The 14,494-nt window shown below is 41.8% G+C and overlaps 1 protein-coding gene across 3 annotated transcripts in view; it reads right to left on the reverse strand.

The window, feature by feature from the left end:
- cep78 (centrosomal protein 78) overlaps window positions 1–14,494 on the reverse strand; it is a 134,841-nt gene that overhangs the window by 51,753 nt on the left and 68,594 nt on the right. For all 3 annotated transcript variants that reach the window (XM_055633027.1, XM_055633028.1, XM_055633029.1), the window contains one exon: window positions 2,162–2,226. In XM_055633027.1, the coding sequence (XP_055489002.1) occupies window positions 2,162–2,226 (65 nt within the window). The remainder of the gene's footprint in view (window positions 1–2,161; window positions 2,227–14,494) is intronic.

A 14,494-nucleotide genomic window follows, 5' to 3' on the forward strand; every position in this document is an offset into this window, starting at 1 on the left:
TAAACTGACAGCGCTGTTTAAACCTGGAGCGGGACAGGCAGATCAAAGCTTACAAAAATAATCATCCAGGTATTGAAATTTAAAATACTAATAGATTTAACCTGCTACCATTTTTAGAGTTACAGTATGACCTTTTATATCCTTGCATTTTTTAAGCAACAAGATGAAACAGGAAGTCAATAGACAATAAACAATAGGTGCAGGAGTAGGCCATTTGGCCCATGTTTAAAAATACGTATTTTACAAAGCAAATCCGTACATCCGTATTCTTATCGCATTTTCATACAAAATACGGAAAATCCGTACTACTTGGCAGCTCTGCTTGAGTCTTTATCACATAATTTAATTCGCACTCGACCAAATTTTCTTATGTTTTTTGGTAATTTTCATATTATTCTCCCTTGAGTATAATTTTATATATAATTTATTTTGTCACATGAGTATAAAACACAAATTAACTCATTTCTTAAGTGGTTATTTTATTCAACTTTTTGAACATCCTAAAAATATGTAAAACCATAGGTAGATAGAAACATAGAAATTAGGTGCAGGAGTAGGCCATTCGGCCCTTCGAGCCTGCACCGCCATTTAATATGATCATGGCTGATCAATAGGTAAAACCATAGGTAGAGAGAAATTTTCAGCTCCACTGCCATTAAAACTACTTTAATGGCAATGCCTTTTTAAAGTATAGTAAAAAATATATAAATATCTGAATAAATGAAGTCATTCAACCTTCATTCACCCCTCTAGTTTCATTCACCCCAAATTAATTTAATTCGCCCTTGGGTGAACCATTCACCAGTTTAAGAAGCACTGGGTTAAATGATCACCATTGTCTCTCCCTTCCCCCAAACAAAATGTGTTTCTTCCATTAATATTTTTTATAAAGAATATGCATGTTTTGCTATTACTATTTAACTAAGCCTCCGTTTACGCCGCATCTGCACCCAGGATGAGGTGTTCCAAAACAGGGCATCGGAGATGTCCTCATTCTTTAGGGAATGGGGGTTCCCCTCTTCGACTATAGATAAGGCTCTCACCAGGGTCTCTTCTGTATCCCATCGCTCCGCTCTCACTCCCCATCCCCACACTCGTAACAGGGGCAGAGTCACCCTTGTCCTCACCTTCCACCCTACCAACCGTCACATACAACAGATAATTCTCCGACATTTTCGCCACCTCCAACGGGATCCCACCACTGGCCACATCTTCTAATCTCCTCCCCTTTCGTCAGAGACTGCTCCCTCCGTAACTCCCTGGTCAATTCATCCCTTCCCACCCAAACTACCCTCTCCCCTGGTACTTTCCCTTGCAACCGCAGGAAATACTACACTTGTCGCTTTACCTCCCCCCTTGACTCCTTCCAAAGACCCAAGCAGTCTTTCCAGGTGAGGCAGGGGTTCACCTGCAACTCCTCCAACCTCATCTATTGCATCCGCTGCTCTAGGTGTCAACTGCTCTACATCAGTGAGACCAGGTGCAGGCTTGGCGATCACTTCGCCCAACACCTCCGCACAGTTTGCATTAATCAACCGAATCTCCCGGTGGCTCAGCACTTCAACTCCCCCTCCCATTCCGAATCTGACCTTTCTATCCTGAGCCTCCTCCTTGGCCAGAGTGAGTCCCACCGCAAATTGGAGGAGAAGCACCTCATATTTTGCTTGGGTAGTTTACACCCGTGGTATGAACATTGACTTCTCCAATTTCAGGTAGTCCTTGCTTTCTCCATCCTTCCCCTCCCCTTCCCAGCTCTCTCACAGCCCACTGTGTCCGCCTCTTCCTTTCGTCTTCCCCCCCCCTTACATCAGTCTGAAGAAGGGTATCGACCCGAAACGTTGCCTATTTCCTTCGCTCCATAGATGCTGCCTCACCAGCAGTTTCTCCAACATTTTTGTCTACTCTACTTCCAACTCATCCTTGAAGCTATTTTTTTGCCTTTAACGCGCAATTTATTTTAAACTTTCAATTTGAAGCTTTCTGACAATGTTAGGATATGTCAAAGCTCCAGTCAACCAATATGTGTAACGTGTAATACAGTATATGCTGAGCAACATTGCATGATAATTGTAATTATGGTAAATAATTAAGCCTATATAATACACTTTTGCCTTGGATAGAATTAATGCAAAATTTATGTTGGGCAAAAAATGTGCATCACCTCAGAGTTCATTGCATTTCCATTCAGTAATATCCTTTCAATAATGGATTTTGTTAAGGAGCGGTCTAGAAGGAAAAAGAAAAAATGATTAGTGGAAGCTATGTGAACTCAAAGCTTATAATTTTACCAAAGGTGCATCTGAGCACATTTTATCAAAATTATACAGATCTACTTCTCCAGTGATCAGGCTATGATGTGAGTTATAGTGTCTCCAAAACTTGGTTTGAATCTTTAAACAACAGACAATACACATTAGGTGCAGGAGTAGGTTATTTGGCCCTTCGAGCCAGCACCGCCATTCAATGTGATCATGGCTGATCATCCCCAATCAGTACGCCGTTCCTGCCTTCTCCCCATATCCCCTGACTCCGCTATTTTTAAGAGCCCTATCTAGCTCTCACTTGAAAGCATCCAGAGAACCTGCCTCCACCGCCCTCTGAGGCAGGGAATTCCACAGACTCACCACTCTCTGTGAGAAAAAGTGTTTCCTCGTCTCCGTTCTAAATGGCTTACTCCTTATTCTTAAACTGTGGCCCCTGGTTCTGGACTCCCCCAACATTGGGAACATGTTTCCTGCTTCTAGTGTGTCCAAGCCCTTAACAATCTTATATGTTTCCATGAGATACCCTCTCATCCTTCTAAACTCCAGAGTGTACAAGCCCAGCTGCTCCATTCTCTCAGCATATGACAGTCCCGCCATCCCGGGAATTAACCTTGTAAATCTACGCTGCACTCCCTCAATAGCAAGAATGTCCTTCCTCAAATTAGGGGACCATAACTGCACACAATACTCCAGGTATGGTCTCACTAGGGCTCTGTACAACTGCGGAAGGACCTCTTTGCTCCAAATTCGATTCCTCTTGTTATAAAGGCCAACATGCCATTAGCTTTCTTCACTGCCTACTGTACCTGCATGCTTACTTACATAGACTGATGTACAAGGACCCCCAGATCCCGTTGTACTTCCCCTTTTCCCAACTTGACGTCATTTAGATAGTAATCTGCCTTCCTGTTTTTGCTACCAAAGTGGATAACCTCACATTTGGATGGATTTAATTATTTCTCATCCTGCCCTCAATAAAAAAACAGATGCATGAAAGTCCAATGGCACAGCCTATAAAAGTTGAATGTCTGTAAATTAGGGACATATAGGAAATTGCATTTGCATATGTCATCATTCTAAAAATAGTAATTGCACATTCAAAATGTTATGAGCCAAATATTTCAGGTCCGCAATTTGTTTCAAACTATCCTCCTTTGGCAACTTATCTACGCCCACTTCTGTCAACAGAACATAACTTCAGGTTATTTTCCATGTGTTGGGTTTTCTAAATTAATTGTCATTTACATTCCTTTTGCATCAATACATGTTAGACTGGATAGACTGGATAGACTGGAGTCTCACCAAAGACTGGATAGACTTGGTTTATACTCTCTAGAATTTAGGAGATTGAGAGGGGATTTTATAGAAACTTACAAAATTCTTAAGGGGTTGAACAGGCTAGATGCAGGAAGATTGTTCCCGATGTTGGGGAAGTCCAGGACAAGGGGTCACAGCTTAAGGAAAAGGGGGAAATCCTTTAAAACCGAGATGAGGAAAACTTTTTTCACACAGAGTGGTGAATCTTTGGAATTCTCTGCCACAGAGGGTAGTTGAGGCCAGTTCATTGGCTATATTTAAGAGGGAATTAGATATGGCCCTTGTGGCCAAGGGGATCAGAGGGTATGGAGAGAAGGCAGGTACGGGATACTGAGTTGGATGATCAGCCATGATCATATTGAATGGCGGTGCAGGCTCGAAGGGCCGAATGGCCTACTCCTGCACCGAATTTCTATGTTTCTATGTTTCTATGTTCTAATCCTGGAAACTGGCACATTGTTAGAACGCGCAGGTCAACCTGTATAAATAAGTACCAGAATGGCTGATAGGCTCCAAATGAAATAGATGATGAATAACTTGCATGACTCTCTTGTGCACACATCCTTAATTCTGCACCTATTAATGTTCTGTGTTGAACGTGTAAAGAGACTGCCAGTAACTCAATACAGGTGCACAACCTTTTATCCGGAGTTCCGGAAACCAAAAAACTCCGAAAACTGGCCATTTTTTCCAGATGTCGTCAGCGCACCAAAGCTCGCGTTTGGCGCCAAACTTGACCCGAAACGACCCACGGTCAACCCAGGTCTGTACTACTGTAGCGGCTGCCTCCTCCCCGGAGACCGGGAGACGCTTAAACATCTGTAAATCATTGCTTAAATGTTAGTCAGTTAGTTTGAAGGGCTTTTATGTGAAGGGGGGGTGAAGGGGTAAACTTTAATTCTTAGTTCCCTACCTGGTCAGAGAGGCGGGGAGCGGTCAATGCCTTACCAGGTCGCCGTGCAGTAAGCTCTGCAGCGCTGTGGCCGGTGGGGCTGCGGGCGGCGCCGGTTGTAGCTCTGACCCCGGCAACTCTACCCCTGGCTGCGAGGCGCTGCAAATCCAGCGCGGCCCGCGGCCGGACGCCCCAGCTCCGCGAATGTTGGGAGTCGGCGGCGTCGCAGCGCTGGGAGCGGGCAATGCCTTACCGGGTCGCCGTGCGGCAAGCTCCGGAGCGCTGTGGCCGCCGACTCCCAACATTCGTGGAGCGTCGCTGGATTTGGAGCCGCGCAGCCAGGGGTAGAGTTGCCGGGGTCGGAGCTCCAACCGGCGCCGCCCGCGGCCGGACGGAGCCCCCAGCTCCGCGAGGTTGGGAGTCGCCGACCAGGTAGGGGACTAAAAATTAAAGTTTCCCCCTTGACCCCTACTCCACCACCACCACATAAAATCCCTCCAAACTAACTGACTAACATTTATGCAATGATTCTCCCGGTCTCCGGGGAGGAGGCAGCTGCTCCAGACTTTTCAAGCCGCCCGCGCTACCTACCTAATCTACGCTAAAAATCTTCCATTCGGAAATCCGAAAATGTCCGAAATCCGACAAGTGTCTGGTCCCAAGGCTTTCGGATAAAAGGTTGTGCACCTGTATGTAACATACAGGTGGAGTAGAGTAACTAACTTTGGCTGGAGGTAATTTTGGTTTGATAACTTGATGTTCTGCCTGTACATTTTGATCAAATTTCATTAGAACAATAATACTTGCAATATTTAATTAGTAAATGCTACTCCCTTTAGTTGTACTCATTTTGTGGTTTTGCACCATTAGCTGTCTCATGACATTTCAAACACTTTAAACAATCCACTCAAGGGTAAGCAATTGGAGAAAACAGAAACATTGAAATAAGAAAAGCCATCCTCTTCGTCACCTTTGCAAACCCCGTGTCAATATTTGTTCCCTCACCCATAACCTCAACCACACATTATCCATTTCTACATCCACCCTAGTTCTCATCTAATATTTTATTCCCTCCTCACTTTTAAGTGCCCTGGAATTCTTAATATTTTCCTATCCTATTATAATGGAAACAATAATTGGGGGTTCAGTATTGATGTGGATAGAAAACTGGCTGGCAGACAGGAAGCAAAGAGTAGGAGTAAACGGGTCCTTTTCACAATGGCAGGCAGTGACTAGTGGGGTACCGCAAGGCTCAGTGCTGGGACTCCAGCTACTTACAATATATATTAATGATTTGGACGAGGGAATTGAATGCAACATCTCCAAGTTTGCGGATGACACAAAGATGGGGGGCAGTGTTAGCTGTGAGGAGGATGCTAGGAGGCTGCAAGGTGACTTGGATAGGCTGGGTGAGTGGGCAAATGCATGGCAGATGCAGTATAATGTGGATAAATGTGAGGTTATCCACTTTGGTGGCAAAAACAGGAAAGTAGATTATTATCTGAATGGTGGCCGATTAGGAAAGGGGGGGATGCAACGAGACCTGGGTGTCATGGTACACCAGTCATTAAAAGTAGGCATGCAGGTGCAGCAGGCAGTGAAGAAGGCGAATGGTATGTTAGCATTCATCGCAAAAGGATTTGAGTATAGGAGCAGGGAGGTTCTACTGCAGTTGCACAGGGTCTTGGTGAGACCACACCTGGAGTATTGCGTACAGTTTTGGTCTCCTAATCTGAGGAAAGACATTCTTGCCATAGAGGGAGTACAGAGAAGGTTCACCAGACTGATTCCTGGGATGTCAGGACTTTCATATGAAGAAGAAAGACTGGATAGACTTTGCTTGTACTCACTAGAATTTAAAAGATTGAGGGGGGATCTTATAGAAACTTACAACATTTTTAAGGGGTTGGACAGGCTAGATGCAGGAAGATTGCTCCCTATGTTGGGGAAGTCCAGAACAAGGGATCACAGTTTAAGGATAAGGGGGAAATATTTTAGGACCGAGATGAGAAAAACATTTTTCACACAGAGAGTGGTGAATCTCTGGAATTCTCTGCCACAGAAAGTAGTTGAGTCCAGTTCATTGGCTATATTTAAGAGGGAGTTAGATGTGGCCCTTGTGGCTAAAGGGATCAGGGGGTATGGAGAGAAGGCAGGTACAGGATACTGAGTTGGATGATCAGCCATGATCATATTGAATGGTGGTGCAGGCTCGAAGGGCCGAATGGCCTACTCCTGCACCTATTTTCTCTGTTTCTATGTAATATTTATTTATTTTTGCAAGACATCACAGGACTTCCAATTATTAAAATTAAATTGTGCTGTTGATATGTTAGTAAACAGGATCAGCATTATAAATGTTGATCAGAATTTTAAAAGTTTTAATGTTCTGAATCAAAACCATCCAGAATTTTAATCAACAAACAATAATTGATGGAGTGAAAGAAAAGATTTTGACAAAACACAGCAACTCAAATATCAGTGAAGCAACCCGATTCCAATAGAATTGAATGAACTAGCACCTCAATTCTTCAAAAGGATATTTTTTGAAGTGGAATGGAATGAAAACATGTGGTTAAAATGCAATAAATGTTATTTTAATAAACTGGGATTATAAATACAATCAATTAAGCTTGGAGGAAGTAAGAGCCTATTGAGAGTCCATTGTCGATTTTTCTTTAGCACTTTTCCAAATACACTGCGCTAAAGCCCATTTTGCTGATTTTGCTATGCTATCCTAACCTTGGCCTGAGGCAATGAAACATTGGGGCACAGATATAAACTAGAACACAGGTCCTATTGTAAAATACCAGTTTATTTTGTGGGTAGAAATGAGCCATTTTGAACCTCCATTAATTATTCTTCAAAAAGCTTGAAATCTTACAGATAACTAACAAGAGCATTAATATTCTACATCTAAACAAGAAAAAGTTCATTGTGCTGCACATTTGTTTCCAATTGAAAAATTGAACTGGTAACTGATCCAGGAGACTTTTCTTCTCCTAAATTAATTTATTTTAAGCAGGCTGTGCAGAGGCTGAATAGAAAAAATACAGGATCCACTTTGCGACCCAATCTGAGAAAGAACTGGCATTTAGATGAGAATTAGCAGAAAAAATAAAGACAGAATAGAGTTATGAATGGAAAAGTTAGTGTGATAATATTCAATAGAGTTGTTGTTGATGAGGATCATGTAATATATGTTATGTATCTGGAAGGTCAAAACGTATTGAAAACATGCCCTATAAGGCTCCTGGAAACTAGGAGGCAGCTCGAATGTCGACGAAACATCACTCCCTGACGAGCTCAATACGTTTTACGCACGCTTTGATAGGGAGAATACTGATGTGCCTTCCCGAGCCCCCATTCGCTGTGATGGTATTTCAGTCTCAGTCACAGAGGCTGACGTCAGGAAATCCCCCAGAGGGGTGAACCCTCGAAAAGCGCCTGGACCTGATGGTATGCCTGGTCGTGTTCTAAAAACCTGTGTGGACCAACTGGCTGAAGTTTTTACGTACATTTTCAACCTCTCACCTGTTGCTTTAAAAGAGCATCAATTATACCAGTGCCCAAGAAGAGTAAGGTGACGTGCCTCAATGACTATCGACCAGTGGCACTAAGTCGGTGGTGATGAAGTGCTTTGAGAGGTTGATCATGGAGCAAATCAACTCCTACCTCGACAAAAACCTGGACCCACTGCAGTTCGCTTACCGCCACAACAGATCAACGGTGGATGCGATCTCGCTGGCCCTCCACTCCGCCCTGGACCAATTGGACAACAATAACTCATATGCCAGGCTGTTATTCATCGATTACAGCTCGGCATTTAACACAATCATCCCCTCCAAGCTGGTTACCAAACTCGCAGCACTGGGTCTCTGCGCATCCCTCTGCAATTGGATCCTCAACTTCCTCATTCACAGACCACAGTCTGTTCGTATTGGTGGAAATGTGTCAGACTCGATAACAATCAGCACGGGAGCACCTCAAGGCTGCGTGCTCAGCCCCCTGCTGTACTCCCTCTATACTCATGACTGCGTAGCCGGTCACAGTGCGAACTCCATCATCAAGTTCACTGACGACACCACTGTTTTGGGACGTATCACTGATGGGGATGAGTCAGAGTATAGAAGAGAGACCGAGCAACTGTCCATATGGTGCCAGCGCAATAACCTGGCCCTCAACACCAGCAAAACCAAGGAACTGATTGTGGACTTTGGAAGGAGTAGGATGGGGACCCACATTTATATCAGCGGGTCGATGGTTGAAAGGGTCAAGAGCTTCAAATTCCTGGGCATGCACATCTCTGAAGATCTTTTCTGGTCCGAGAACACTAATGCAATCATCAAGAAAGCTCATCAGCGCGTCTACTTCCTGAGAAGATTACGGAGAGTCAGTTTGTCAAGGAGGACTCTCTCTAACTTCTACAGGTGCACAGTAGAGAGCATGCTGACCAGTTGCATCGTGGCTTGGTACGGCAACTTGAGCGCCCTGGAGAGGAAAAGGCTACAAAAAGTAGTAAACACTGCCCAGTCCATCATCGGCTCTGACCTTCCTTCCATCGAGGGGATTTATCGCAGTCGCTGCCTCAAAAAGGCTGGCAGTATCATCAAAGACCCACACCATCCTGGCCACACACTCATCTCCCTGCTACCTTCAGGTAGAAGGTACAGGAGCCTAAAGACTGCAACAACCAGGTTGAGGAATAGCTACTTCCCCACAGCCATCAGGCTATTAAACCTGGCTCGGACAAAACTTTGATTATTAATAACCAATTATCTGTTATTTGCACTTTATCGTTTTATTTATTCATGTGTGTGTATATTTATATTATAGTATATGGACACATTGATCTGTTTTCTAGTAAATGCCTACTATTTTCTGTGTGCTGAAGCAAGAATTTCATTGTCCTGCCTTCTCTCCATATCCCTTGACTCCACTAGCCCCTAGAGCTCTATCTATCTCTCTTAAATCCATCCAGTGACTTGGCCTCCACTGCCCTCTATGGCAGGGAATACCATAAATTCACAACTCTCTGGGTGAAAAAGTTTTTTCTCACCTCAGTCTTAAATGACCTCCCTTTTATTCTAAGACTGTGGCCCCTGGTTCTGGACTCGCCCAACATTGGGAGCATTTTTCCTGCATCTAGCTTGTCCAGTCCTTTTATAATTTTATATGTTTCTATAAGATCCCCCCTCAACCTTCTAAACCAAGTGAATACAAGCCTAGTCTTTTCAATCTTTCCTCATATGACATCCCAGGAAGGAAGTATGCAGTGCTATTCCCCTTTGGTATGTTGGTAGGACTAATACCTGATATTTCAATATTGGCTCAGAGACATAATTTTAATGTAGGTTACACAAAACTAGAAAAATAGTAAAGATCAAATAAAACAGGAACAGATTTCAAATGAATAATGATAGATTAGTAAAATACATCTCAAGATGACAACGCAAATAAATGTGATGTGATATATGTTGGTATGAATAATGTCAGATTATATGTTAAATATAAATTAACTTTGTAAGGAACAAGGATACTTGGTCATCAATGCATGAAAATATTTACAAATGACAGGTTAAATCAATAAATATGTTCAAGACACATGGACCTCTGCTTTATAAATACAGGTAAGAGGATAAAAGTAAAATTATTATACACTTTATCAAACATTTTTTAGATGCCAAAAAATCATCGTGTTCAATTTTCAGCTCTGGTTTTAGGAACAAGAGTTTGCAAGAGACTTACTAAAACTTATTGGCATGGAAATACTTAAATTATGTCAAGGAATTAGATCAAATAAAGTTGCCCGATAAAGAAAACTGAAAGTGATAGGGAAATTTGACAATATTGCTCAGTTATGGATTTTTAAACAAAGAAGAAACTCTTTAGTTCCAGAAATATTGGCAAGTTTATTAAAATCTGAAATACACTGACCAAAAGGGCAATTGAATCAGCATTAACAGTAAGTTCCCAAACAAAACTGGATAAATACACATCAGAAAAATACTTTTCTGGCTGTGAGGGAAAATGGGATATTAGACTAATTATAAAGCTTTATTAAATTACTAGCATGGCCACAATATGTCAAGTGGCCACTCGTCCCACAAATTCCACCAATGATAGGTCAAACAGGGAAAGTAGAGGCAAATTTAAAGTACAGTAGCCAAATGCTTTTAGCAAAGAACAGCTATCAATTATTTTCCTTGGTAACAATCAGAACAATATTGCTACAACAATAATGGCAATAGCGTCAGGGAAGAGAGGGGTTAAAAAAGTGGGGTGTTTGTAGGTAATTAAAACTCCAGCGAGTACAGGCCCAATGCCGTCAAACCTCGTCATATGTTAACCCACTCATTCCTGGGATCATTCTTGTAAACCTCCTCTGGACCCTCTCTCGGGCCAGCACATTCTTCCTTGGATATGGTGCCCAAAAGTGCTCACAATACTCCAACTGCGTATTGACCAGAGCCTTTTAGAGTATCAGCATTACATCCCTGTTTTCGTATTCCAGCACCTCGTGAAATTCTGAATTCTCTTCCCATTTAGAAAATTGGCTATGCCTTTATTCCTACAACCAAAATGCGACTCCACACTTTGTTACACTATATTCCATCTGCCACTTTTCTGCCCACTCTCAGAACCTGTCCAAGTCCTTCTGCAGAATCCCTGCTTTTTCTGCACTACCTGCCTCCCCACCTATTTTCGTATCATCCGCAAACTTGGCCACAAAGCTTTCAATCCCCCTCATCCAAATCATTAATATACAACGTGAATTTAAATTTCCCTGTGTTACTGCTGTAGAACTGTTGCAATTTCAATCTTCTCGTCTAAACTGCAGAGTGTGCCAGGAACGTAGAGCCAATCAGTTTTGTTCTTCTACATTTTTGTAGATAGGTGGAATCCTGAACTTGATTGCACTTGTACAGTAAATTGTTAATAAATCTTTCCAAACCAACAATGATAATATTCAAGGAGACTGTGGGCATATTTATAACTGCCTGTAAAACAGCCCGTGAAATTTCAATGAAGTTCTTAATTTCCTCATCAGATGGCACTGCAGCCATTCGTTAATTTTGAAGCACACGGCTTACTTTCAACAGAGAAATAAAGAAACTCAAAACATAAATGAAAAATAGATCCAAACAAAAAAAAACACAATGATTAGAGGTATTGATTGTTACCCATCCACCAGCCATGAAATACCACTTGCACTATACAAATTGTAATGAAAACATACAAACCTACAAATTGGGTGATGTGTACTGAGAATCCCAGCAACCGTTCGGAAATAGGATCAGTTATTATGAGTGCTCTGATTGTGCATCAATTCCAAAAGGGGTAATTAGTAAGTTAATTGTGGGAATGAATAAGCCTTTAATTCCTGGCAGAACTATTAACCAAACTATTGAACACTTGCAATCTCAACTCCGAAGAAGAATTGCAATGTAGGACCACTTTTCACATGAAAAATCTTAATTTTGGTACCCATAAAAATTAACATAAAACTAATTGGAGAAGGTTAATATTTACAAAGTAAATACTTTAAGAATCAAATTTTACCTAATATTCAACACAAAATAATACATTTTAGAAATCTTTCTTTTAAAAGTAATTTACATCTTTAATTGTATGTTATGGAAATAATTAAGGACTTAGATTCCTTAAAACATGTAGAATTCAATATCATTATCTCCCACAATGATTAGAAATAATATTTAACCATAATTGCATATTTTAAAAGTGCCTAATTTGTACACGTTTATGGGTAAAAACTGGCTTTAATTCTATAGTGGCAACATCGGCCATCGCTACCTCATTTGGAAATTGTGGCTAAATCACAAAAAGCATGACATCTATCCATTAAAAAACGAGACAAAGTAGGGTAGCAGTGTACATGAGATGGGTTTTTTTAAATCAGGGTAAGACTATTGGGAACTCTTCAGATGTAGAGATAACCTGTAAAGGAGGTGTAGGTTGTACATGAACTGGAGGAGAACCAAGATCCTGCAGAAACATTCACATGCTACTCGTTAGGTTAAAGTGGCAGGGGCTAAAGAGCCAGAGCAGAAGGTCAGCAAATCGAAGTACTGATGGGAAGGTAAAGATTATGACCAATAAATCTCAAAGGAATTACAGCCAAGGAGGGGTTAAGGAATATGGTGAAACTGATGGGCTGAAGTAATGTATTTAAACGCAAGGTGTATCATGGAGAAAGCACATGAAATCAAGCCTGATTAAGAAGGATCCGCAGATGCTGGAAAAATCGAAGGTAGATAAAAATGCTGGAGAAACTCAGCGGGTGAGGCAGCATCTATGAAACGAAGGAAAAGGTGACGATTTGGGTCGAGACCCTTCTTCAGAATCAAGCCTGGATCAGTGCTTGGAAATATGATGTTGTGTCCATTACGGAGACCTGGTTGCAGCTGAACGTTCCATGGTTTTGATGTTTCAGACAATGATAGAGTGGGAGGTAAAAGAGATGGAGGAGTTGCTTTACTAATCAGGGAGAATGTCATGGTGGCACTCAGGGAAGGCATACTGGAGAGTTCATCCACTCAGGCAATATGGGCACAGCTCAAAAATAACAAAGGTGCAAACACACTAATGGGATTATACACTAATCCTCCCAAAAAATAGTTGGACCTCGAGGAACAGATTATATAGACAGATTACAGAGAGATACCAAAGGGTTGTTGTAGGGGGTGATTTTAACTTCCCCAATATTGAGAGGGGCTTACTCAGTGCAAAAGGCTTAGACTGGGCAGAATTTGTTAAATGTGTCCAAGAGCGTTTCCTGAAACAGTATATAGATAGTCCAACTTGAGGAGGGACCATACTGGAACTTGTCTTGGGAAACGAGCCTGGCTGGGTGACTGGCGTTTCAGTGGAAGACCATTTTGGGAACAGTGATCACATTCCATAAGTTTTGAGATAGCTATGAATAAGGATAAGTCTGTACCTTTGGAGAAGGTACTTAAATGGGGTAAGGCAAATTACAGCATTATTAAGCAGGAACTAAGGAGAATAAATTTGGAGTAGTTGTTATTGGGTATGTCCACATCTGACAAATATGAGTTATTTAAAGGCCAGATGATCAGAGTTCAGGACCAGCATGTTCCAGTAAGGAGGAAGGGTAAGGATGGGAAGGTAAGGGAACCTTGGATGACCATAAATTGTGAATTTGGTCCCAAAAAAAGAAAACATATGTAAGTTTTAGATGAAATTAGACGGAGCCCTCAAGGAATATAAAGAGAGCAGGAAAGAACTCAGGCAGGTAATGGGAAGGGACAAAATAAATAATGAAATGCCATTGATTCATTGTTGTGAGATGGATTAAACAAAATTCCATTGCTTTTTATATGTATAATAAAATAAGAGGGTAACTAGGGTAAATAAGATAAAGGTTCAATGATAAGAGGGTATTTATGCTTGGATGTAGGTAAGGTACTAAACAAGTACATTGCAGCTGTATTTACCAAGGAGAAGAACATGGAGGGCAGTGAGGACAATGTGGGGAACATTGATACACCAGGACAGTCAAATCAGGGAGGTGGTGGTGTGGGGCTGTTGAAGGGTATTAAGATCATAACTCATCAGGGCCTCGTGGGATCTATCCCAGGTTATCGGGATAATCCCAATGGATCCCAATAACCTTCTAAATATTGCCTCCTCCTGCACCTATTTTCTATGTTTCTATTGAGAGAGCCAAGATTGCAAGGGCATTGATAAAGGTCTTTGTATCTTCTGTAGCCACAGGCAAAGACCTGGAGAACTGGAGAATAGCCAATGCTGTTCCTTTGTTTAAGAATGGAGGAAGACAGAGATCCTCAAGTCAGTGGTTGGGAAGCTTCTGGAAAGGATTCTTCAAGATAGGATTTACTCACTTTTGGAAAATAATTGGCTAATTAGGGACAGCACGCATTGCTTTGCCATGTCTAAGTAACATGACTGAGATTTATGAAGATGATGAAGGTGATCAATGATAGTAGGGCAGTGGATGTTGTCTGCATAGATTTTA

The sequence above is a fragment of the Leucoraja erinacea genome, chromosome 3 (genome assembly GCF_028641065.1).
Source record: "Leucoraja erinacea ecotype New England chromosome 3, Leri_hhj_1, whole genome shotgun sequence".
In the NCBI taxonomy this organism is placed as follows: Eukaryota; Metazoa; Chordata; class Chondrichthyes; order Rajiformes; family Rajidae; genus Leucoraja; species Leucoraja erinaceus.